Source organism: Cucurbita pepo, chromosome 3, assembly GCF_057944985.1.
Source record: "Cucurbita pepo subsp. pepo isolate OVF chromosome 3, ASM5794498v1, whole genome shotgun sequence".
Classification (NCBI taxonomy): domain Eukaryota; kingdom Viridiplantae; phylum Streptophyta; class Magnoliopsida; order Cucurbitales; family Cucurbitaceae; genus Cucurbita; species Cucurbita pepo.
Window position 1 is genome coordinate 1,777,518 of NC_141800.1, and position 24,634 is coordinate 1,802,151.

Sequence of the window (24,634 nt, forward strand, 5' to 3'; positions counted from 1 at the left end):
ACTCGAAATGGCAAATGGCTAAAGAGAGAAAAAGTTATTTTTATGGGTTCAAGAGACGGGGTACTGCTTGTAGTTTAGAGGATTAGAGCACGTGACTACGAACCAAAGTACCGGAGATTCAAATCCCTCCTCGTCCACAACCGACCAAAAAGGGAAGGACTTTTGTCTGTAAGAGTAGGAAAATCAGGCTCCGGATAGCAGATCCTGCTTTTCGCTTTCTCAAAGGCCTCATTCCAATGAAGATAGTATTCCTCACTTATAAACCGATGATCTTCCAATAAACTAACCAAAATGGGACTCACTACGTCGTGAACAAAGCTAAAAATCTTTTTAAGTTAAAAAAGTGAAGTCACTTTTAAGCTACTAAAACAAAGTGACTCATTTGCAAACTAGAGGCTCGGAGCAATTTTGCCCCTACAATGAATGTTATCTTCCTTTTCCATCTCTCTCCGGTCTGAGCCTCGGGTCCGACCCAAATGCGATTCTGACTGCAGATCCTTCACTTCATCTTCATTCTTCCGCATCAATTCAGCTCGTTCTTCCCATGGAGCATTCCGTATTTCAATCCGCTTCTCTACGAACTCCGGCTGTAAATTCCACTCTCAAGCCTTCTCTGTCTCACAGGAAGCTTCTAAATAGGCCTGCAGCAATTGCACCTTCATGTTTGCTCCCGAATTTAGCTCTACATCTGCAGCCGAGATGGCCGCGCGGTTGCTCGAGAAATGCTTTGACTAAATCGTGGAGACGAACTTCCATCCAGGTGTGTTTAGTTTTCTCAGTGATTACTGTTTCCATTTGCGAATTGCGACATGTGATTTTCGAGTTTCTCTTGTTATGATTGATGAATAACCAGTCTGCGAATGAATGAAATCCAATTGTTGCACTTACATTGTGTTGCGAGCGAGGAAGAGATGTTTCAAGGGATTTAAAAGCTAACTATGAGGATTAGCGGCGGACCTCCCGAAGCGAACTGCAAGCTTGCGGGCAAAAATTAGGATTTACTGAACTACTTGAACGATTGGTTTAAATCTCCCAAGTCCCAATGAACAAATAAATAAATTAACAAATAATTAAACAAGTGAAATAAAACTAATTGCAAAAATGTCAATACACTTACTGTATAGTGTGTAACTAATTTGAACAGTCACCCATTTGGAGGGACTAAATTGAAAATATTAATGCTTAGAGGACTAGATAGAAAATTCTTGAACAATAGGAGGCAAATTGCAAAATACCCAAACACTATAGATTAAAACATATATTTAGCCTATTTTATGGTATGTATGTTCAAATGGAGCATATCCTCTTTACATTTTACTGCTGTTCTATTTATACCGACATATTTCAGTAATTCAAAATTCTTCTCAGACTATATGTGTCCATGCCATTGATGTTATATAGTGGGTGCTGCCAGGCCTGCACTCAAGTTGGAGCTGCAGGACCTGATCCCCTAGTGAACAATATTTCAGCATTTAGAGATGCTTGCTGGAGGTTTTTAAGGCCCCATACAATACGTGGAACAGCTTTAGGATCTGTGTAAGTAGCTATGTCAGTGGATCAGAATACACACTGCTTTACTGAGACTCCTTCTGGGTTCATCTAATATTTGCCTAACTATTATAATTTTGATTCATTTTAACAGTTCCTTGGTGAGTAGAGCATTGATTGAGAATTCACACCTCATAAAGTGGTCCTTGCTGTTCAAGGCTTTGTCTGGTGTTTTTGCTTTAATATGTGGAAATGGTTATATAGTTGGTATCAATCAGATCTATGATATTGGAATTGACAAGTATGTATATCTATATGTTTCTGTTTTTCAATTTGGTTGCTTTCATATTCAGATGCCATTCTTGCTTGGCTTCTAAATATTGGATCATTAAGCATGATAACTGGTTAGCAACTAGAATCAACAACTCAATATGTGATTAGCATTTCTTACAAAAATAAATCCAATAGATTTTGATCTTTGTTCTGATTTAAGGATAAAAAGCCGTGAACTCGCTTGATTTCTTCTAACTTTCAACATTTTTTCTTGAGACTTTTCCTGCTTGACATTTCTTTTATCCATTTAAAATTCATGGGTAGTTTGGTGAGTAGAGGTCTGTCGATCCACATAGTAAACAGTTAATGCATATTAGTTCAATTCACAAATATTAAGACGACAATGCAATTCTTACAAATAAATTTATCCTTCTTTGTTTGATTTGCAGAGTCAACAAACCATATTTACCAATAGCGGCAGGAGATCTTTCAGTCAAGTCTGCATGGTTCTTGGTGATATTTTTTGCAGTTGCTGGTCTGTTAATTGTTGGGTTGAACTTTGGGCCATTTATCACTTCTCTCTACAGTCTCGGTCTTTTCCTCGGGACTATCTACTCTGTTCCTCCGTTTAGAATGAAGAGATTTCCCGTTGCAGCGTTTCTTATAATTGCCACAGTACATCCATTTCCCTTTCCTTGAAAATTTCAACTTCAATTCATGCCATATAGTCTTAATACAATTATTGAGAAGGTGCTGAATATTTAAAAGTTGGAAAAGTTGTATAGAAAGTTGCAAGAGTATGGCGTGCTTGTTAGGAATCACGACTCTCTACAATGGTATGATATTGTCCACTTTGAACATAAGTTCTCATGGCTTTGCTTTGGGCTTCCCCAAAAGGCCTCATACCAATGGAGATAGTATTCCTCACTTATAGACCCATGATCTTCCACTAAATTAACCAATGTGGGACTCACTCCCAATAATCCTCAAAAGTGCTTGTGCGCTTTTGTTGACAACATGGTTGATAATTTAAATAGTGAACTTAATTTTGCAGGTACGAGGTTTTCTTCTTAATTTTGGCGTCTATTATGCCACTAGAGCTGCTCTTGGACTTGCATTTGAGTGGAGGTTAGTCACCATTAATAATTCATAATGCATTTGAGTTTGATTGGGAACCTCTTTTTAGCTGCAATCAGTGCCTAAGTGCCTTAGTGCCTAAGTAGAGGTTGGTCATGTGTTTAGGACTTGAAGCTCATGCAAGGTAGGCTTTTGATGAAAGTATTACTGGAAGTTGCTTACTAGTAAAATCAAAACTTTGAAGGAAAAAAAAAAACCATGATATTCAGCTAATTGCATCACGACGTTCCTGTCAGCTTTTTTATTTGGTTAATTATCATTTTGGTTTATACTTTGAGTTCCATTCCATTTTAGTCTCTCTACTTTCAATTATCTAAATTTAGTCTTTCTACTTTCAATAAATCTTAAATTTAGTCTGTAATTGCAATAAATCTTAAATTTAGTCCTTATACTTTCAATAAATTTTAAATTTGGCCCTTTAAAATTCATTTTTATCAAAAGTAGTTATGATGTATAGTTCTTTGGGTTGTATCCTTGCGTAAATTATCCTCTCTATGGTCCTTATCAATGGGAGAGGTTTGATGTAACTCCATTGGCATTGCCCCTCTTTTGTAATTTCATACCATTGGAGAAACTGTTCTTATCCAAAAAAAATGAATAATAATTTTCATGAAAGAAAGATACGGTGGAAATATATTTTCAAAATTTATAAGTGGAATGCTAATACAAACTAATTTTATTTAAAAAAAAACCAACAATAACCTAACGGGAGGGATTAAATTTAAGATTTGTAAGTAAATAAACTAAATTTAGACATTTGAAAGTTGTGAGACTAAAATAGAACAATAGGGATCAAAATAATTTTTTATTTTTTAAAGCTTTAGTTGCTTGCACTTGCACTCAAAAGTTTTCTTAGATTTTAATGTGTGGACATTAAATTATTTGCAGCTCACCTGTGGCTTTCATTACCACATTTGTGACCCTGTTCGCTTTAGTGATTGCCATAACAAAAGATCTTCCAGATGTGGAGGGAGATCGCAAGTAAGATGCTTCCATGGTGCTAAAGAAATCTTGTTTCCTCCAAAAACATTACCTCTTTACTATTTCCTCTATTTATGCTTCTCTTCCTTTATTATCATGTACTCTGAATGAGCACCGTATTGTAGGTTTCAGATATCAACCTTAGCAACAAAGCTTGGAGTTAGAAATATTTCATTTCTTGGTTCCGGACTTCTGCTGTTAAATTACGTTGCTTCTATTGCTGCTGCAATCTTCATGCCTCAGGTATGCATCTTGTTTTAAATATAACTACTTTTACATATCCCATGAAGTAAATTTTCCAAATTTCACCTTTACAGGCTTTTAACCGTAACATAATGATCCCTGTTCATGCAATCTTGGCATTGTCCCTCGTTTTCCAGGTTAATTTCTTGCTTTTCATCTCCCACAAACCTCAAATGAAAGTGAAATCTTGTGCCTATTTTACTAGACTTTGTTTGATTCGACTTCTTATGTTTACATTGCGAACAACTAATTACCATCTATTGACTCAAATCTTACCCAAATCTTGTTTCTTTTGAATCTCAGTCATGGTTGTTGGAGAAAGCAAATTATTCCAAGGTAAGTTCCAGTTCTAGCTACCAAATAATATCTGTGATTCACTTTAGAGAGTGAGCAATTAAGGCAAGTTTTTGGAGGATCATGATTAAATTACTTTGTTTTGCAGGAAGCAATTTCAACATATTATCGGTTTATATGGAATCTCTTCTATGCTGAGTATATCATATTTCCTCTGATCTAGCACAACATTCTAAACCTTTATTCATTTTATGATACTTTTTGTGGGCGCTTGAAATTTAGAAAGCAAGGATGAGTTCAATTTGTTATCTTGTATATATGACCATACTTTTTCATTTATAGAATCATGTTGTATCATCACCTTTCCCCTCTTTTTGTTCTTTGGGGCTCTTTGATGAGTCTTGAATTCCGAAAGTACAAATCTTGTCCATGCTGAATGTTTCGAACTCGAGATCCTCATATTCATAGTAAAATTGTATATAGATTTATCTAATATCGGTTTTTGGAATCTTCGAACAAAGTACACCCTTTGTTCGACACTTTAGTCACTTTTGACTATACCTTCGAGGCTCACAATACTTTATTCGACATTTGAGGATTCTATTGACATGACTAAGTTTAGGGTGTGTTAGGAATCACAAATCTTCACAATGATATGATATTGTCCACTTTGAGTAAGCTCTCATGACTTTGTTTTGGGCTTCCTCAAGCGGCCTCATGCCAATAGAGATACTATTTCTTGCTTATAAACCCATAATCATTTTCATGGAGATAAGGAACAATTGAGTTTGATCTAAAAAATTTCATAATCTTATACGGTTGAACTCACGAACCATCTATTGTTATTACTCAAATATTTTGTTAATGTGATTGTAATTAATTAGCCGAATTATAAATTGTACAACCGTATTATTGAGGATCGAGTGTGACTATATGACAGGAAAAAGGTAACATAGTTGCTTCTCTGGGCGGTGTAATGTGTCTCACAATGCATTATTTGAAATGCACCATTGCGCCAGGCTGTGGGATGCAGCAATAACGATAAAGACAATGATACCCTTTAAATGAATAATTTGTTTGGTCAATTATCGATGCTTGGTTTAATTCTACAACACAAAAAATATATATTCAATATAATTTCGTCATATGGTCATTATATTATTTTATCAATTAAAATCTTATCTCTGATCGTTTTTAATTTAACAATTAAATCAAATGAACACTAAAAACAAAAGATTTGAGGCAGAGCTGTAATGATGCGGGCCCGTGGACACTCGCCCCTCCCATAATTTTCCAGATGGAACAATCATATTCTCTTCTCCTTTTCTCTCCACTTCCCCAAAACATCTCTGCAAATCTCTCTCTCTCTCTGTCTCTCTCTCTCTCTCTCAACAACACTCTTCTTTGTTGCGGTAGCTCGTATTTGTTCTGTTCTTGATGATTCTGTTATCTCTGTTTCTGAATCGACAATAACCCTAGTGTTCGAGTTTCAATGTGCTAGCTGATGGCGGTTTCGGAGGAGGAATGTTCGTCTGCGAAATCGCGATCTTCGTCTTCCACTTCTAGTTCCACGTATTACTTGGCCAAGTGCGTTCTCAGAGGCAGTGTCGTTCTTCAGGTTCTTTATGGTCACATACGCTCTCCGAGCTCTCTCGATGTCGTCTTTGGCAAGGTTTGTTGTTGTGTATTTTATTTATTTTCTTTTTCTATGAACTCCTCCTTCGTGAAGTGTTTCGATATGCTTGATTGGTAGGCATTGGTTTAGTGGCTCACAGAACCTATTGATTAGACGTAGCAATCAGCTGTTCTGTACTTCAATTGGATTGAAGCTCGTTTCCTCTCGTAATTACTTGGTTTCTGGAATACGTTTACGTCGTGTTTTTTCCCCCTCTTATTCAAGTAGTGGAAGACGAGTGATGTTCGTTTCTTCAGAAACCAGAGGCGTTTCTCTGTCCAAGAGAGCAGTTGGTTGGTTGGCGTGTGTATTTCAATGTTAGGATGCAGTTTTATCGTTTACAGGACATGAATTTTTATAATGGAGTAAAAATGTGGAGCTTTGGCATCCTGCGAACTGTTCTCTGCAATGGAGGGAGTTCAGAGTGTATATTTCATCGTTAATCTGTATGGCAACGCTTCTTATTATAATCATCGGTATGTTAAGAGGTCGGTACACATGAGGTTAATCTTTCTTCAGAGTGTTTTTACCAGAGTTCGTGTTTATTTAATGGAAGAAACAACCGTGCACTGGGGAGTGCTATGGATGCGTCCATGACCTGCTGGATTATATGCGACATTTTTATCATCATCTCAATTCTGAAGACTCGTCTTCTTTTATTAAAACCTTTCATATTGTATATTCAGTACCATGCCTTGTAAAATAAGTAGTTTGATCTACATATTCTACCATACTATTGGGGTTGAAACTACTTTGGCCACTTTGAGAAGACAGAAGAGTTGTTTCTCCTCCCAAGCTTCTAACGACAATTTAATTATCATTATTGAGATTACTAAAAATATCTTTAACTTTGGATGAATCTAACAGCAGTATCTTGGTGAAACTTTACGCAGGAGACATCCATAGAGTTGGTGGTAATAGGCGAAGATGGGGTTGTACAATCTGTATGTGAGCAGCCTGTATTTGGCACTATCAAGGATATGGCCATCCTACCATGGAATGAGAGGTTTCGCCCATCGTATACACAGGTTAGGTTTTATTGATGTAGGAATTGAGAGATTTACAAAGATCTGTTCTGGCGGATCACTTATTTAGCTGATAAAATAAGAACTCCCATATTTGAGTACTTTAGGGTGAATTATTGATACATATTCAATATAATGGACTTATTGAAGTCAAAACCTTCTCATGGTAAATAATACTATTCATGACATTGGTCTCATTGGAGATATTCTATGTATGGCAACCATAGTAACATGTGCCATTTCTTTCAGATGCTGGGCAAGGATCTTCTTATTGTAATTTCCGATTCTGGAAAGCTTTCATTTCTCACATTTTGCAACGAAATGCACAGGTTACCTTTGATTTTATTATTATTATTATTTTTATGTATACTTTTTTTAACTCTGTTATAAAAGTATACTCTTGGATTTACTGCAATTTCAGTGAGTTTGTTTCCAGAAACCAGGTTCGATCTTAATCCCCTTCCTGTTGGTATAGGTTTCTTCCTGTGACACACATTCAACTTTCCAATCCTGGAAATTCAAGGAATCAGGTAGGGAGAATGCTGGCCTCAGATTCCAGGTTTGTAGCTTTTGCGAATGGAAACTTTAATGTTCTTTTCCTCATACGCCATTTGTTTAAGTTGAAGTTGTTAGTTTCTTTTCTGCGTCTGATTTCATATTCTTGCATCCTTTCTTTCATTGGTTTTGGTTAAGTTCTTGTCTCAACTTTGGCTGTCTTCTTATTCTTCTGCTGTCGAGGACTTGGGGGTTTGATCTCTATATTTGACAGATATTCAATATCTTAACCTTTACTCGCATGGCTTCTCTGTAACTTTTGCTGCAGTTGCTTGGTATGGTAGCATTGTGAAGGTGGCTGTTTATCGGTTGCAATTTATTGTAAAATGCCATTTCCTTATCGGGAAGTTTTGTTTGTTGGTTTATATTAGCAATGCTACCATACCAAGCAACTGTAATACATGGTCTATTACTATTTAAGTTGCAGTAAGCAGCAATGTATTATTTCCATGCTGCATCATGCGTGATAATGTCTAGCATTGCCTTGTTTTTATACCATGCTTTTAAATGCTACATGGTCTTTTTACTGTTTCTCCATCCCGATTGTGATAGTCTTGGAAATGTAGATGCAACCTTTTCTTTTTTTAAAGGAACGGCAGAATTATAATTGTCCATATTAGTTCATTCTTTCAACTACTCCTTACTCCATGCTCCTCTTTTTTCCAGTGGCTGCTTTATTGCTGCTAGTGCATATGAAAATCGATTGGCTTTATTCTCCACTTCAGTTTCTGCTGGCAGTAATATTGTTGATAAGGTTGGAACACTTTTTTGCTAACATATAACTCTTACTCTCATGCATACTGATGTTAACATTCTTTATAATGTTATTTTGTGATTTCAGAGAATAACTTATCCTCCTGATGGTGAAGGAGATTCAGTGGCTCCTCGAAGCATGCAGAAAGCCAGTATATGTGGTGCCATATGGAGTATGTGCTTTATTTCAAAAGGCCATGGCCACCTTACACAGGACAACAATGCTGTACTAGCGGTTCTTCTTAATAGGTAGGGTACAGATGCCATGCTTTTAGGAGATGGAATGCCAAAGTTTCTGTTTATTACTTAGCATTTGAATGTAAATTTATATGTTCAGTAGTTAATCGAAGTTGGAAATAGGTTTATTATGTGCTGAAGACTTTATACTGCAGGAAAGGAGCAATTTTGAATGAACTGCTTTTATTGGGATGGAATATCAGAGAACAAACTATACATGTTCTCTCTCAGTTTTTAGAAGATGGACCTCTGGCATACGAGGTTGTTGAAGTTCCTCAATCTTATGGATTTGCACTTCTATTTAGGGTTGGTGATGCTCTCTTGATGGATCTTAGAGACGCTTACAGCCCCTGTTGTGTCTATAGAATAGGCTTACACTTTCCACCCAATGTGGAACAAAATTTTATTGAAGAGTCATATAGAGTACAAGATGCAGATGATGAAGGACTATTTAATGTTGCTGCATGTGCTCTGCTGGAACTAAGGGATTATGATCCCATGTGCATTGACAGCGATGATGGCAGTCTGAATACAAACCAGAATCTTGTGTGCTCTTGGAGTTGGGAACCGGGCAATAATAGAAACCGTAGGATGATTTTTGGCATGGATACAGGGGAACTGTTCATGATAGAAATGAATTTGGATTCCGATGGCCTGAAAGTGAATCAGTCTGCTTGTCTTTATAAGGGTCTACCATACAAGGCACTTTTGTGGGTTGAAGGCGGATATTTGGCTGCACTAGTGGAAATGGGGGATGGAATGGTCTTGAAATTAGAAAATGGAAGGCTGATATATGCAAATCTCATCCAGAACGTTGCCCCAATTTTGGATATGTCAGTTGTTGACAAGCATGATGAGAAACAAGACCAAATGTTTGCATGCTGTGGAATGGCACCTGAGGGGTCTTTAAGAATTATTCGAAATGGGATCAGCGTAGAAAGTCTGTTGAGGACAGCTCCGATTTATCAAGGTATAACGGGTATATGGACTATTAAAATGAAACTAAGCGATGCTTATCATTCATATTTGGTACTATCATTTGTTGAAGAGACCAGAGTTCTATCAGTTGGCTTGAGTTTTATTGATGTCACTGATTCAGTTGGTTTCCAGTCTGACATCTGTACTTTGGCTTGTGGTCTTTTGGATGATGGTTTATTGGTTCAAATATATCAAAATGCAGTGAGGTTATGTTTACCCACCAAGGTCGCCCATTCTGAAGGCATTGAATTATCTTCTCCAGCTCGTGCATCTTGGTTTCCAGATAATATTGGTATAAGCTTGGGAGCAGTTGGACATAATGTGATTGTTGTTTCCACTTCTAACCCATGCTTCTTATTTATCCTTGGAGTTCGAAAGGTTTCAGGATATGACTATGAAATATATGAAAAGCAATATTTGAGATTGCAGAATGAATTGTCATGCATTTCAATTCCTGAAAAACATTTTACCCAAAAAGAATCAAATTTTTTTATGAACTCAGTTGAAAATAGCATTATGTCCACCCTTCTAAATGGGGTGAGTAGTGATTATATTATTGTAATAGGCACCCATAGGCCTTCAGTGGAAATTTTGTCTTTCGTTCCCTCTATAGGCCTAAGGGTCCTGGCTTCGGGAACTATTTCATTGATGAATATTTTAGGGAATGCTGTTAGTGGGTGCATTCCTCAAGACGTGAGACTTGTTTTAGTTGACAGGTTTTATATTCTTACGGGTCTCAGGAATGGAATGCTGCTTCGTTTTGAGTGGCCTCATAGTACTATGATGAACTCATCTGATATGCCCATGCAGAGTCCTGTTATTCCCTTTTTATTAACTAGTCCTGATTCTTTTAACAAGGAATTGCGTAACACTACTATTTTGGAGAAGCACGAGGATGAAATTCCTTCTAGTCTTCAATTGATTGCTATTCGGCGTATAGGGATCACTCCTGTTTTTCTGGTTCCGTTGACTGATTGGCTGGATTCTGATATAATTGTTTTAAGTGATAGGCCGTGGTTATTGCATAGTGCAAGACACGGTCTTTCATATACTTCCATATCATTTCAACCGTCTACACATGTAACTCCTGTGTGTTCTGCTGAATGCCCAAATGGACTATTATTTGTTGCGGAAAGCAGTCTACATTTGGTGAGGAGCCTTATGAATCTTTTACATATACACATTTATCTTCTACATATACATGTATCTTTTGATTAACTGTAAACGTATGCTGCTATATGTTTTACTCGTACGATGAATCAGTTTATTGTTCTCATCATGGATCTTTGTTGGGTATGAATTGAGTACATTGATGACAATAGCCTATTATTCCCCATCTAATAACTGCTTGCAATATTCTAGGTAGAGATGGTACATAGCAAGAGACTTAATGTGCAGAAATTCCACCTTGGGGGCACCCCAAGGAAGGTTCTATATCACAGTGAGAGCAAATTATTACTTGTGATGAGGACTCAATTGATTAATGATACATGTTCATCTGACATATGTTGTGTTGATCCTCTTAGTGGGTCAATTTTATCATCTTTCAAGCTTGAAATGGGAGAGACAGGAAAATCCATGGAGTTAGTGAGGAATGGAAACGAACAAGTGCTTATAGTTGGAACAAGCTTGTCTTCTGGTCCTGCCATAATGCCCAGTGGTGAAGCTGAAAGGTTTTGTGCTTCTCTCACTTTTTGTACATTTTGTCACAAATTGGAATGTCCTTAATTTTTTATTCTAGTCGATAAAGATTCTTGCAAACTAAGCTTTTAGATTTAATTTCAACGTGCAATGTGTTTTATAAAAGTACTTTTAGAAACTGTGATGCACGTGCATATAAGTTTTGTATGTCATTATATCATTTATTATGTTTTTTGGACAAAAAATCAATGTAACTATTCAAAATCTACATAAGTAAGGTGAATAAAAAAATTTCAATTCCTAACCGTTAAAGATGTCTTTCTACTAGGGGATGTGTTCGTATAGACATACTCTATTATTAGATCATGATATTTCACATCTATGGTCTCGGTTGAACTACGGTTGACAATAGGGTGGGGGTGGGGATTGGGGATCCCCTCCTTGTGGGACACTCAATCCCTATCCTTGGCTCCGTCCTTGTCATTTGGAGCGGGGATGGGGGCAGAGATTCCCCACTGGAGAATGGTCCACGTAGGGATTTCTTTCTACTTTTACATGGGAATCCCCGCTTTTATAGGCTGAAAAACAAAAAAGAACTAAAACAGTACAGTTTCTAAACCATTGGTGATCAAGAAACACAAGGGCTGCCAACCTGAAACAGATATCAGTTAGATATAACATTAAGATACCCCCAAAAAAAAAAAAAAAAAAAACTAAAACAGCATGCATGAGCACAAATATTAAAAAAAAATATATGAAAAAAGAAATGAAACCACGAAATATAGACACTTTCTTATCAACACCAACGGGTACTTATAATTTCTGTCTACCTTCAGGAGGTGGCCAAACTACTAGTTTCCATCCTTGGGGTGACTTGCTTACATATAATGAGTGGACGGGATTTTAAAACAGTTCAATTGGAGAACTTTCAATTCAAATCAGATGAGAGAGAAAGAGAGGAGCCTTCAACTTGTTTTCCATGTCTTCAACAATGCCCATGTCATTTTCATACCAGATGCAAAAATAAATGTTATGGATACAACAATTCATCACCTCCATAGAAATAGGAGAGGCTAGATGGTGGTGGCTGTGGCTGGCGGTGGAGGAGAAGGAGGTGGATGGGCTAGGCGGTGGAAGGAAGAGTAACAAAAGGAGAAAAAAGGTTTAAGGGGCTTTTGGAGAACATGTTCAATCTCATTCTCAAATGAAGTTGTTGAATTTGGCCGACTCCCAAAAGTACGACAAAAATTTAAACTGGAAAAGAGAATACAATTTGGTACAAAAAAGGCAGGTTGTACCTAGGAATAAAAGTAAAAGTTCATTGTAAAAAAAAAAAAAAAAAAAAAAAAATGAAGGTGTTGAATTTGGTAGACTCCCAAATGCCTATGGAAGATAGTTCATTGTCCCCAAAACTCCATTTCTTTTCGGCAGAATGCTCCATAAGAAATTTTCTTGCTATATCAGACATCCTCTGTTCCTCTCTCTTGATAAAGAGCGTACTCTATCATATGGCGACACCAAAGTGTTGGTGCCAAAGAAATTCCAAACGTTGGCCAAAGATCTAATATTATTATTGTTTATTTTTGTAGCATCTTTGTGGTCTTAGTGTGGGCTTGGCCCTTTTCTAGTGGTTTTTTTTTTGGAGGATGAGAGGAGTCGATTAGACTGAAAAGGGAGTTTTCTGGCGATTTTGGTACTTAAATGGCGCATAATAATTCATGTCAGTCTATGATGGAACCGGAGGTCTTATGCATGTTGAAAAAAACATATCTTGTGCACCTTGAGTAGAATTTAGTCGAATCATTCTTCAGATGCAAAAGATTTCCTTTTTCCTTGCACAATGATCCCATATTTGAGTGTAATTCATCTTTTAAGATTGGGTGGAGTAGAAGGCTAAGAATCTTTGAGGACCACAGATTATGAAGTTTGATGAATCAGAGCTGCTTCTTGAATATTGAGCACACCTTTGAAAAGGATAAGAATCTTCTCTCCTCCTCCGGATTATTGGAGATAAGCTTAAGAAAGTTGATCCATCCTCCTTTTTCTTTACCTTCTCGCACCTTAATGAACATTTTCTACTATGATGGTCGAGCTCATAAATTTCAGTATTATCTTTCTTTTTTATTCAAGATTTTTTCAAGTCTCTATTTTCATTCATTTAACTGAGTATATTCTTTAACAGTACCAAGGGTCGGATGATTGTCCTCTGCCTTGAACATGTGCAAAACTCAGATACCGGTTCAATGACTTTTTGTTCAAAGGCAGGATTATCATCTCTACAAACCTCACCATTTCGTGAAATTGTTGGATATGCTACGGAACAGTTATCAAGCAGTAGTCTTTGTAGCAGTCCAGATGATGCAAGCTCTGATGGTATAAAACTTGAGGAAACAGAAGCATGGCAATTACGAGTAGTTTATTCAACTACCTTGCCTGGAATGGTTCTTGCTATCTGCCCTTATCTTGATCGTTATTTCTTGGCGTCTGCTGGTAATGCTGTAAGTTGAAGTCTTTATACTACCTGTTTTTGGCTTCTTGTAGATTCTTCATTTACGTCATTGAGATTTAAATTTCTCTTTATGTACATCATATGATTGTTCATTCTTCATCCTATCTACCATTTTCAGTTTTATGTATGTGGTTTCCCAAGCGATAGTTTCCAAAGAGTGAAAAGGCTTGCAGTTGGGAGGACACGTTTTATGATAACATCTTTGACGGCTCATGTTACTAGAATTGCTGTCGGTGATTGTCGTGATGGTATTCTTTTCTTCTCTTATCAAGAGGTAACTAGTAATGGTAGTTTCTTTTTCATTCTCTCCTTTTATTTTATTTTAGAAAGCTTTGTCTTCTTGAAATTTCCCAGGTTTTATCGTACCATTTTTCTTCAAAATGAGAAAAAAAAACCTTTGATTATTAGAACGAAACAAGAGTGGCAAAAAGCCTTCAAAAGCCACTGGTTGGTTCGGTACATGCTATTTCTATCGTGATTTATTGTAAATCATGCTAAATATTATCAGATTTGATGTCCTTTTTAGTATTTTCTCAAAAAATGATAAACTGGCTTTAGCAAATATTCTACAACAAGATTCGTCTTAAAGAATTCCAGTCGTTTGATCCTTTGTTAGCTTCTTTGTTTCTCTTAGGCTTCGGTTTCTTGTTTCTTTCTAAAAAAGTTATTCACCAGGTCTTATTTCTCTTGACTTGGGCCCTTTCTTGTAGGATGGCTTGGTTTTTGCCCATATATTTCTTTCATTTTCCTCTCAATTAAAGTCAAGTTTTCTCATTAAAAAAAGAAAAATCCAATCATACTACTAAATCTGTTACTTAGTAAACCATAATCGTCACAAGTGATAGGAGCCAGATAAAGTAGAAATTGCTGTTGATAGAAAAGAAAATTACAGGATGCCAAGCTCTTTGACTGGTGTGGATTCTCCCACAAATCGTTTCCCAAACTTTTCTTGCCTTTAACCCTCCTACGTTTTTTTATTTATTTGTAACTACTCTTACGAACAAACCTGGCATAGTGATCATTGAGGCAAGTGAGAAAGGTGAAAAAGGTTAAGGTACTGGAAAACAAGTTCAATCTCATGGTGGCCGACCACCTACCTAAGTTATTTAAATCATTTGATTTTTCTGACAATGAAATATTATATAGTCAAATGTTTGTCTTATGAGATTAGTCAAGGTGCATATATGCTAGTTTAGGCACCAATGTATATCAAAATAAAAAGCTACTTCTCTAACATGCTTTAATGATGAGTATGCTTTTGTTTAAAAAGAAAGTATACCTTAGTGCCCCAATAATATTTCTAACATTTTTTCCTACTAGTACTCCGGATATTCCCCTAAAACACACTTGTCGAAGGGGTGTGGTTGATCAATAATTTTACCCATATCAAATTAAAAAAATCAAGGACAGGAAAAAAAAGTAGGACGTTATTTTTTTACCTTCTTCTCCCCTATTTTCCCTCTGCCTTCTTAATTCAACAACTAATCTTAATCCGCCCAAGTTTCAATTTGAACCCTCACAGGCAACCAAGTACGGGACTGCTCACCCACCCCGAATATTGAGGCTAAATAACCCAGAAACCTAAAATGCATTGCACCAAAAATCCCATCAGCCCTCCCCATTTTTTTTCCATCGACTTCCCTTCTCTTTGCTGGAATTAGTTGACTTCTCCGACCAACCCAAGTCCTCCTGAACTATTGAACTGAAAAATCTGGTTATACCCACTTAAAACTCATACGTAGAATTTCTCGATCAGCTCCTAAAGATAACTGGGTAGGAAGGGAGTAGCCATTTTATGATGCTAAATATTTAGTTAGAAAATTTTCTTTAATGTTTGATGGGGAATTGTCGTAGATTGAGCTGCACTGGTGCATCATTACCTTTACTTATTGGATTGTAGGATGCTAAAAAGCTGGAGCAAATTTATTCTGATCCTTCACAGAGGCTAGTTGCTGATTGTACTCTTTTGGACGTTGACACTGCTGTTGTTTCAGATCGCAAGGGAAGCATTGCTATCTTATCATGTTCTGATCGTTTAGAAGGTAAATGTTAACTTTGCTTCAAGATTTTGGCAATATGACTGTTTTTCCGTATGACAGTGCTTAAAGGTCTGGAAAGTTGACTGTAGTTTTTACTGTATGGATGCTTAAATGTTGTCTTGGAGAGTTCAGTCTTTTCCTTTGATGTGAAAGAACTTGATGTAATTTCCTCCTTTCTAGCTCACCACAGGCGTTTAACATGATTATTTTACTAATTCTTCAGCAGACTTGGCAGTGAAAACAAAATCTTAACTAGGAATATGGGGCATGCAAATGCGAAATAATATTTTTTGACCAAATGGGCATTGCTCGGATGTGTGCCTGCAATTAGAACAGCCCAAAATTTCCAACACTACAAAACATGAATGGAATGATGATGTAACAACCCAAGCCCACCCACCGCTGATAAATATTGTCCTCTTTAGGCTTTCCCTTTCAGGCTTCCCTAAAAGATTTTTAAAACGCGTTTACTAGGGAGAGGTTTCCACACCCTTGTAATGAATTTTTCGTTCTCCTCCCCAACTGATGTGGGATCTCAATTTTAAGAAGAAAACATAGTGTTTTTACATCGCGAGGGTCTTTGACCTTAAAGGTGATTTTGAGGTTTAGGAGGGTATGAGTATCGTGGTTTGTTGTGTAAATCTCCCGCGAATGAACGACGACGGAATAGTGCGAAATTGACGAGAATGGATTCAGAAATCGTCAGCAACAGAAAGGGATGACCAGTAAATGAAGGAAGAGTGTCAACAAGAAGTATTTTATATGGAAGGGGATGAAGGCAAGCACTTCTGCAGTATGCATGTTGGGCAACATCTATCCATGTATGAAATATCTTTGGTTTTCAAAGGTTCACTTGAAAGAGTTTCCAAATAAAGTATAAAAGGAAAGATCAACGTCGTTGGAAAAACTTGGTGGTGAAGGACACTCTTTTTACAGGACCTTGAACAAGATTGATGGATGAAATTCTGCTAGAGTTTTTGGGTGATTTGTTATAAGTAGAGGGAGTGAGGAAGGAGAGGGTTAGGCATTTGGTCTTTTAGTGGTATCTCAAGAGGGAAGGGTCCAAGTATCTCAAAATGTCGTGGTTTATCCCGTAAGTTCTTTTATCTTTTCTGATGCAATACATTTTGGTACTACGGATGAAGGCGGGGGGTTATACATTTGGTTAGTCAAAGTGGCATCTCAAGCGGGGGGAGGTCGAAGTACCTCAATGACTTGGCTTATCTTGTGAGTTCTTCATCTTTTGTATTGTAATACATTTTGGATCTATTTTGAATTCAATCAAGGATCTTTTCTTTAGGTTGTACAAATGTGTTCTTGAGTTCCAAGGAGTCTCATTTTTATTTGAGCTAGTGCAGTAGTCAAAGCATAAACCAGCATCACGATTGTTTTCAAATGACCATTCCTCAAATTAGTTTCCTCAATTGAATATCCATCACAAACGCATTTCACCTTTTCGTTCTCAAGAAGTAACTTCATGCATGTTTCCCTTCAAAAAGAAAAAAGGGAAAGAAAAGAAAGAAAAGAAAAGAAGGGTCTCAAGATGACGAATCATCAAGTGCTATCATTAGCCAAGAAAAAGTACTTATTAGGGAGGAGGCTGATCTGTTTCCCCCTTTTCCTATAAGATTGAGCTTCGAGATAGATTGAACATTGCATCATCCTCGGAGTGGCTATTGTTACCCTCTGGGCAAGTTTATCTTAACTAGCAAGACTTCAATTGGGTTTTCTTTTCTTTAAAGGTGGATACTTTTTTTTTTTATAAGAGACAATTTCATTGATGATTGAATTTTACAAAAGGGAGGCAATATCAATGATGTTTACAAAAGACCTTCCCAATAAACCATGAATAAGGTATATGAATAAGGTATAGTTATAGGAAGTAAAAATATTAGGAAGTTTATACCAAGATATAGCTTGGTAAACAACATAGTCAAAGAGTTTTGTATAAGTCTCATTTTCGCGAATATTTTTTGATTTCTTTCTTTCCACCGATTCCAAAAAAAAAAAAACCATGATGAGGTTTCTCCATAGTAGGACTTTTACATTCTTGAAGGGGTGGTATGTTAAGGTCACATCTAATAGATCCTTTACCTCCCTAGGAAATGTGAGATGCCATCCGAATATGTTCAGAATCGTCATCTTCTAAGCGTATGTGCATTGTATAAATAAGTGGCTTTGTGATTCGTTTTCTTTCTTGCATAAAGGATACCAATTACGAAATAGGGTCATATAAGACTTTTTTTTTTTTTTTTTTTTTTTTTGTTGAAGATTTTCACTTGTGCTAATGGCTTTATGCGCTATTTTCCAAAGAAAGAACTTCATCTTTTCAGGGTGATGTCCTTTCCAAATTGTCATTGCTAGTGTGAGGTTTATTGTGTCTATTTTTTCTCCTATGTCCATCATCAAGAATTTTGTAGAGAACACCTCGTCAGTGCTGGGGAGCCAAGTCAATGAGTCTGCTTCATTTGACAATACCATTGGGGCAAGGTCAAGGCTTAATTCGGCCCATTCTATTGCTTCATTATGCTTTAGGTTTCTACCCAGCTTCAGGTCCCAAAATTTGTTGACAACATTCCATGTTTCTTTGACCGTGACTTTTTTGCTATGAGAGGTTATGTACAAAATTGGATACCGTAGGGCTAGCGTGGTGTCTTCAATCCATGAGTCCTCCATCACCCACCCTTTGGTAAATTCGGTCGGTGATGAGGTTTGAGGTTTTGATGTTTCTCTATGTACTTCCATGGCCCCTTTACAGAAGATGGAGGGGGTGAATTTTTGCATGATGTAGGAGTATATTTATCCTTTATAAGTTTTCTCCTGCGTTTTCTTCGTGATGATATCTCCATACCCATTTGCGAGGAGAGCTTTGTTCTTTTTTATCGAGAAAAGACTTGAGTCCTCTCTTTTCTGCAGGTAGGTTTATAATATTCCATCGAACAAGGTGTGGGCCATCGTTCCACATTTAGTTCCTGAATAATCTTTCTATGTCCGAAGCCACTTTTTTGTGGCATTTCGAATAGAGACATGTAGTAAGTGGGTAGGTTGGATAGTGTGGCTTGTATTAAGGTGAACCTTCCTCCTTTTGAAGTATAGCAGGATGACCATGTTGACAATCTTCTTTCTATTTTTTCAATAATAGTCTTCCAGAGGGAAAAAGATTTGTGGTTTCCTTTTAGGTGTGATCTTAGATATGCATTTGGTCCATCACCCTTTTTACAACCGTATTCTTATGGGACATGCATCTTCCAAATCGAAAAGAGGATTGTATCATCCGCGAATTGAGGTGGTTGATGCTTAAGCCTTCGTTGCCAACCTAAAAGCCTTTTATCTGCCCATCGTATTCTGCTTTTGTCAGTAGGCGACTAAGACAATCCATTACCATTATGAAAAGAAAAGGGGATAGTGGATCCCCTTGTCTAAGATCCCATGTGGCATAAATCTTTTCTCAGTCTTCTATTGATGATGATGGAGAATGTTGTGGATGAGATACATCCTTTTGTCCACCTCTCCCATTTTGAGCCCAAAGCCAACCACATGAATGTTGTCAAGGAAAGTCCAATCGACCTTATCGAATGCCTTTTTCAAGTCAAGTTTGATGACTACATCTTTTTGTTTCTTTCGTTTCCATTCATCTATGAGTTCATTTGCCTCGAGGGATGCATCAAGGATTTGTCGGCTCTCTACAAAAGTTGTTTGTTGCCCAATAATTGTGATGGGGAGAACCTTTTTAAGACGTTCTGATAACACCCTTGCTATGATTTTATATAGTCCGGTTGTAAGGTTTATAGGGTGAAAATTTGCAACAATGCGAGCATCCAGTTTCTTTGAGTTCAAAAATGTATTTCTTTTAGGTTGTCATTGATAACTCCACTCGTGATGTTGGCTCTCAGAAAGGTCCAACATTTAAAAAAACATTCTGAGATAAAACCATCTAGTCTTGGAGTTTTGTCGGAGCCCAGGTGCTAAATCGCCTTCCCCACTCTTCTTTGGTGAAAGCAACCTCGAGGGAGGCAACTTGTTGTTGATCAATAAGGCTCCATTCAAGATCATGGGGAAATTCGGAGGGCATTGTCCTTTGTATATAAAAACTTGAAAAAGGACAAATTCGGAGACAATTTCATCTTCATCTGCTAAGCTTTTGCCTTGTTGATAGAATTTTCATGATGGTACTTTTTTGTTTCTTTGTGACCATGATATGATGGAAAAATGAGTTTATGTCACCCTTCTCTAGCCATGGTTTTTTACATTTTTGTCTGGTGTCTTTTCCACTAGATTTTTCATGTGCCCATCGAGAGATATTGAAGTCACCAACGAAAAGCCAATTCTACGCAGATAGGTCTTGTAATTCCTACTAGAAGTGAGGTCTTTCTTGAAATCTGCAAGGGCCATAGATTCCTGTTATCCAAAAACGGTAATGTAATATGTGTGTATTAAGGTGTATAGGCCTTTGGTGGCTTTGAAAATGAACAGAGTTGGGTCATTCCACATAATTAAGATCCCCCGATGTTCTTGAGGCATGCAGGGCTGACCAATCAATATGTCTAGCACTCCAAAGGGATTTAACTATTGAGCGATCAACATAATTCATTTTTGTTTCTCGAAGAATAACCATAGTGGGTTTGATATGAGGAGGAAGGTCTTGATAAGGGCTCTCTTTTGCTAATCTCCCAAACCTTCAACATTCCAAGAGATAATAATCATAAGGGGTGTTGACCACCCAGTTGTTACTTGCTCGATTTCTCATAATTGATGTTTGAAAGGAGGCCAACAATCTCTCTAGTTAGTCTACTCTGTTTCTTGGTTGTAGTGGGCTTCTTTTTCCAGATGGGATAGCCATGATGCACATGTGGTGTTCTTTTAGCCATGGTGCCAAGATTTGGATGGCCATTGTTGGTGTGAGTGTCACCGGTACTGGGGTGACCTCTTCTACTTTTGTTTCATTCTGTTTTTCCTGAAAAAGAGTGTCAAGCTCTGAATCCGCATGAATAATCTCTAGGGACGGGAGAGAGAGGTTGGCCATACCCACGGTGGGAGATGGTGGGGCTGTGGAGAGGGGTAGAGGGCTAGATGCAAATTCATCGTCAGATTCTTGGTGAGAGCCAACATGGACGAGGAATGGATTTCATGTAGTATATAATTTCTTTTTTTTAATTACTGCCGAGTATTACCCACTATAGCTGGTTAACATGATTGCAACACTATTCTGTAGGAGTTTAAAGTTAATTGGTAGTTACCATTTTAGCCTTGTTAACTCAAAGACTTTACGTCATCTGCACATTGGCCAATTGATTCATACGCAGAATAATAAATTTCCTTTACCAATTTCTGTTTTACCCGAACTTCACTTGCATATATTCCTTGTGGCTAAATAGAAAATGGTGCGTGCTTTTTATCTCTCTTGAATTTTTGCATTGTGGCTAAATTGAAAATGGTGTTTACTTTTTATTTTCTATTGCCAGATAATGCAAGCCCAGAATGCAACTTAACGCTGAACTGTGCGTATTACATGGGTGAAATTGCCATGACCTTGAGGAAAGTATGTTGTTGCCCTATGCGAGATATTACATGAAAATTCTAGTGATATTCTATTTGTATAGGTTTCAGAATATTTCGTTATTGCATAATACTTTTATAAAAAAGGTCAAAAGCAAGTGGATGTGGATCTTAGTGAAACTTTATTTTTATAGGATTATCTTGCATTTAATTCATAATTCAATTGAAAGCAGGAAAAACTAAAAAATTTCAAGATTTCTAAGTTTTCCAATTGTCATCTATGATGAGATACTAACATTTTAAGTTCAGTGCGGGGGGATTGTTATCATGATTTCACGTGGAAGAAACTTGCTTTACATGACATGCCTGGAAAATTACTTTGTCCTTGGTGATATCCATCGTTCAGTTTATAGCAGCTGCCCTCAATCATTTTTTCTCCTTTGCATTCTTACTTGTAGGGTTCATTTTCATACAAACTTCCAGCTGATGATTTGTTGAGAGGTTGTACTGTCCCTGGCTCTGACTTTGATTCATCACACAACACTATCATTGCCAGTACATTATTAGGGAGCATTGTAATCTTCACTCCTCTATCGAGGTACATGTTCTGATCATACCGTTGATGCTTTCATGTTCCATTCACCCTCCTTGAATGAAAGTGCAGACTTGCATAGGTTTCACTGCATTACTTTTATCTATCGAATGTCAATTTCTCTTTAAAAAAAAGGGGACGTTTTTGTTCCATCTTTCAACGCCGTCAGCTATCTCAATTTTACCTTACGTACTGTTAGACAATTATGGTAGCTTTGGGGCGGAAAGATGGTTAGAAGGGAATGTTTGGGGTGGTACACACACAAGATATAGTGTAAGCTGAATGTGTACATAGATAGGAGGAAGTTATGGTGGCGGTGGCTGCTTGGGGTGGGGTGGGGGAAGGCAGATTCTGATTTGGGGATCCTCTTTTGTATTCTGCTCATGGCGTTCAAACTTTGTGGGCTGCTTATTTCGAGACATCGATTTATAATATTTACCTAACGGTTTCTTGTATCTGAAATAACGAGTTGTAGATTAACTTGAAGAAATGCATATTTTCTCTACCAAATGGTCACTATTTAGGTTGTGATTGGCAGCATTTTTTAGAAGAATTACTCAAAATTTTAGTTTGTTACCTCTGCCTTAACATTTGATTTATAAAACAAGGTTTCAACTGGGGAGATCCATAGAAATGAGGTTTTGAGCATGAAATCAAGTAATACACCACATTCGCACAATCAAGCTTGAGAAATTATTTACTCTAGAGGGAGATGTATCTGGATTGGATTGGTTGGGTGATAAGCCAATTAGGTAAGCCTTCTAAATATTTTGGGAAATAATTGAGTGGAGGACAAAAGACGGAGTACATTCAAGCAAAAGATGTTTGACCCAGTAGGATCACTTGAATAATGGTGGTAGGATACTACATCTTTGGTAGGGAACTCATTCTAGTTTCTACCCATTAATCTTCTTCTTTTTTTCTTTTATTTATTTATTTATGAATTTTTTCGGGGGGATGGGTGTTCCTCTGTTTTGTTCTCCATTTTCTTTCTTGCTTAGTAAACATATCATAGCTGATAATATTTTATATCGTGCTCCTTGTGATGGGTCACAAGGTTCTTCCGGTGCGTCTTTTTTTCATGCTTTCATCTAACATTTATCATCAACTTCAATGAAGATTATGTGGGTTTTGGTCCTTCCATCAATATTATGTGGGTGTATCTCAATGAATGCCTATTCATTCTGGTTTTTCAGGGATGAGTATGAACTTTTGGAAGCTGTCCAAGCTAAACTTGCAGTTCATCCACTAACTTGCCCAATTCTGGGGAATGATCATAATGAGTATCGTAGTCGTGAAAATCCGGTAAGAGATGGATGTTTTGTTTATTTTATTTTTTCCGTAGTGCCATGCTATTATCAATGAGACTTAATAGTCTAGTATTCCAGTCACGTGTTTGGGTCCGTTACTTGCGTTTTTAAAGCTTTCTGTCAAGATTGTGATGATATCTGTGTTGGAAACCAAATATATTTGAACTCTTTGTGATTAATATACATTTGTCTCTTATAAGAAAAAACTCTTTGTTAGTTTCATTTATTTTATGTGAAGGGGAAAATCTGTTTGACCCACTATTTATAAGAAAAAACTCTTTGTGATTAATATCCATTGATTTATTGTTTAGAATTTTGGTCCTTCTTTAAGTAATAGTATAAGAGGCTATGAGATGTAGGCATATCACGAGGAATTTGTGGGGCCCTACCTATGGCCCAATTTAGATTCAATTGTTGTTTTGGGAACGAGTTGGTAATCTTGTATATGAAAGGTTGTGGAAAACTATATGCGAGTTAAAGAGACTGAGGTGTAGACATGTTAGGAGGAGGGATTTGTAGTACCCCGCCTGTCTGTCTACCCATGTTAGTTAAGAAGATTGTTTTGGGAATGAGTTGGTTATCCTGTATGTTGTTATGGTGAGAGAGAGCACATCTTTTGGCTAGTACTGAGTAGTTCTGTAATTGGCTCGACAAAAATTGATGCACAAGATCATACAATATTCATCGGGTTTTATGTGTTTCTGTTGTCTTAGACTCCTGTTCCTATTAAATGTGGTTAAAACTTAAATCTTATGCCTTAGCTATCTTATAGCTTTTCCCCCTCTTCTTCTAATGAAATTGCTTGCTTCTGGGGTTGTTTGTTTTGATTTTTCAGATTGGAGTACCGAAAATACTCGATGGTGACATACTGACTCAGTTCTTGGAACTTACAAGCATGCAACAGGAATCGGTATTATCGTCATCTGTTGGCTCAGCAAAGCCGAGCTCAAAGTCGAAGCCCGTATCCATCCCCATCAATCAGGTCGTGCAACTCCTTGAAAGAATTCATTATGCCCTCAATTAGTTATAACTCATTTGACTTTCCATGCCACAAAGCTTCGGAATTGGAATACATGATCGCAAAAGCTTATATGGGTCTATGCCTTCCGTGCCTCCCCACACTATTCTGTACTATACAATTGAGGGGGTGGCAACACACACAACTACGATGTTATTTTACAGACTGCTCAGTGTAACTGTTGTTATATCTTAAAACGCTGGCAACTCCTCAAAGTTGCATTTCTTACCCTCTAAAGAGCAGAGAGGTAGCTGTACAGGTGAATAAATGTGTTTTTTTTCTTCCCTATTGATGCTGCCTATTATATAATTTTTACTGTATTATCTACAAATATATAGTTTTATCAACTGAAAGTGGAGATAAATAGAGAGAAAAAGGGTGGCTAGTAAA

The 24,634-nt window shown here is 37.2% G+C and overlaps 2 protein-coding genes across 3 annotated transcripts; both read left to right on the forward strand.

Annotated features, from left to right (window-relative positions):
- The first annotated feature begins 369 nt into the window (after window positions 1-369).
- Window positions 370-4,773, forward strand: LOC111790845 (homogentisate solanesyltransferase, chloroplastic). 2 transcript variants are annotated; one of them, XM_023671941.2, is made up of 10 exons: window positions 370-760; window positions 1,415-1,536; window positions 1,643-1,789; window positions 2,211-2,436; window positions 2,816-2,889; window positions 3,787-3,879; window positions 4,005-4,122; window positions 4,197-4,259; window positions 4,426-4,458; window positions 4,565-4,773. In XM_023671941.2, the coding sequence occupies exons 1-10, from the start codon at window positions 545-547 to the stop codon at window positions 4,637-4,639; spliced, it is 1,167 nt and encodes a 388-aa protein (XP_023527709.2). In that variant the 5' UTR covers window positions 370-544; the 3' UTR covers window positions 4,640-4,773. The 2 variants fall into 2 exon arrangements, with proteins under 2 accessions (XP_023527709.2, XP_023527710.1); XM_023671942.2 differs by having other exon boundaries at window positions 621-760; window positions 1,369-1,536.
- A 917-nt stretch (window positions 4,774-5,690) lies between these two features.
- On the forward strand, window positions 5,691-24,553 carry LOC111790079 (Cleavage and polyadenylation specificity factor (CPSF) A subunit protein). The gene is made up of 15 exons (XM_023670878.2): window positions 5,691-6,088; window positions 6,985-7,119; window positions 7,366-7,445; window positions 7,592-7,675; window positions 8,338-8,425; window positions 8,513-8,673; window positions 8,817-10,788; window positions 11,002-11,312; window positions 13,463-13,778; window positions 13,908-14,063; window positions 15,690-15,831; window positions 21,291-21,367; window positions 21,783-21,922; window positions 23,113-23,221; window positions 24,062-24,553. The coding sequence occupies exons 1-15, from the start codon at window positions 5,921-5,923 to the stop codon at window positions 24,248-24,250; spliced, it is 4,128 nt and encodes a 1,375-aa protein (XP_023526646.2). The 5' UTR covers window positions 5,691-5,920; the 3' UTR covers window positions 24,251-24,553.
- Window positions 24,554-24,634: the final 81 nt, after the last annotated feature.

Bases quoted from the DNA above. Each gene is read 5' to 3' on its own strand.
- LOC111790845 (XM_023671941.2), top strand. From the start codon at position 545: ATGGAGCATTCCGTATTTCAATCCGCTTCTCTACGAACTCCGGCTGTA. The intron at 761-1,414 runs GTGTGTTTAGTT...GGGTGCTGCCAG, and splicing joins GGAGACGAACTTCCATCCAG to GCCTGCACTCAAGTTGGAGC. The intron at 2,437-2,815 runs GTACATCCATTT...TTAATTTTGCAG, and splicing joins CGTTTCTTATAATTGCCACA to GTACGAGGTTTTCTTCTTAA.
- LOC111790079 (XM_023670878.2), top strand. From the start codon at position 5,921: ATGGCGGTTTCGGAGGAGGAATGTTCGTCTGCGAAATCGCGATCTTCG. The intron at 15,832-21,290 runs GTAAATGTTAAC...TTCTATTGCCAG, and splicing joins ATGTTCTGATCGTTTAGAAG to ATAATGCAAGCCCAGAATGC. The intron at 21,368-21,782 runs GTATGTTGTTGC...TCTTACTTGTAG, and splicing joins TTGCCATGACCTTGAGGAAA to GGTTCATTTTCATACAAACT.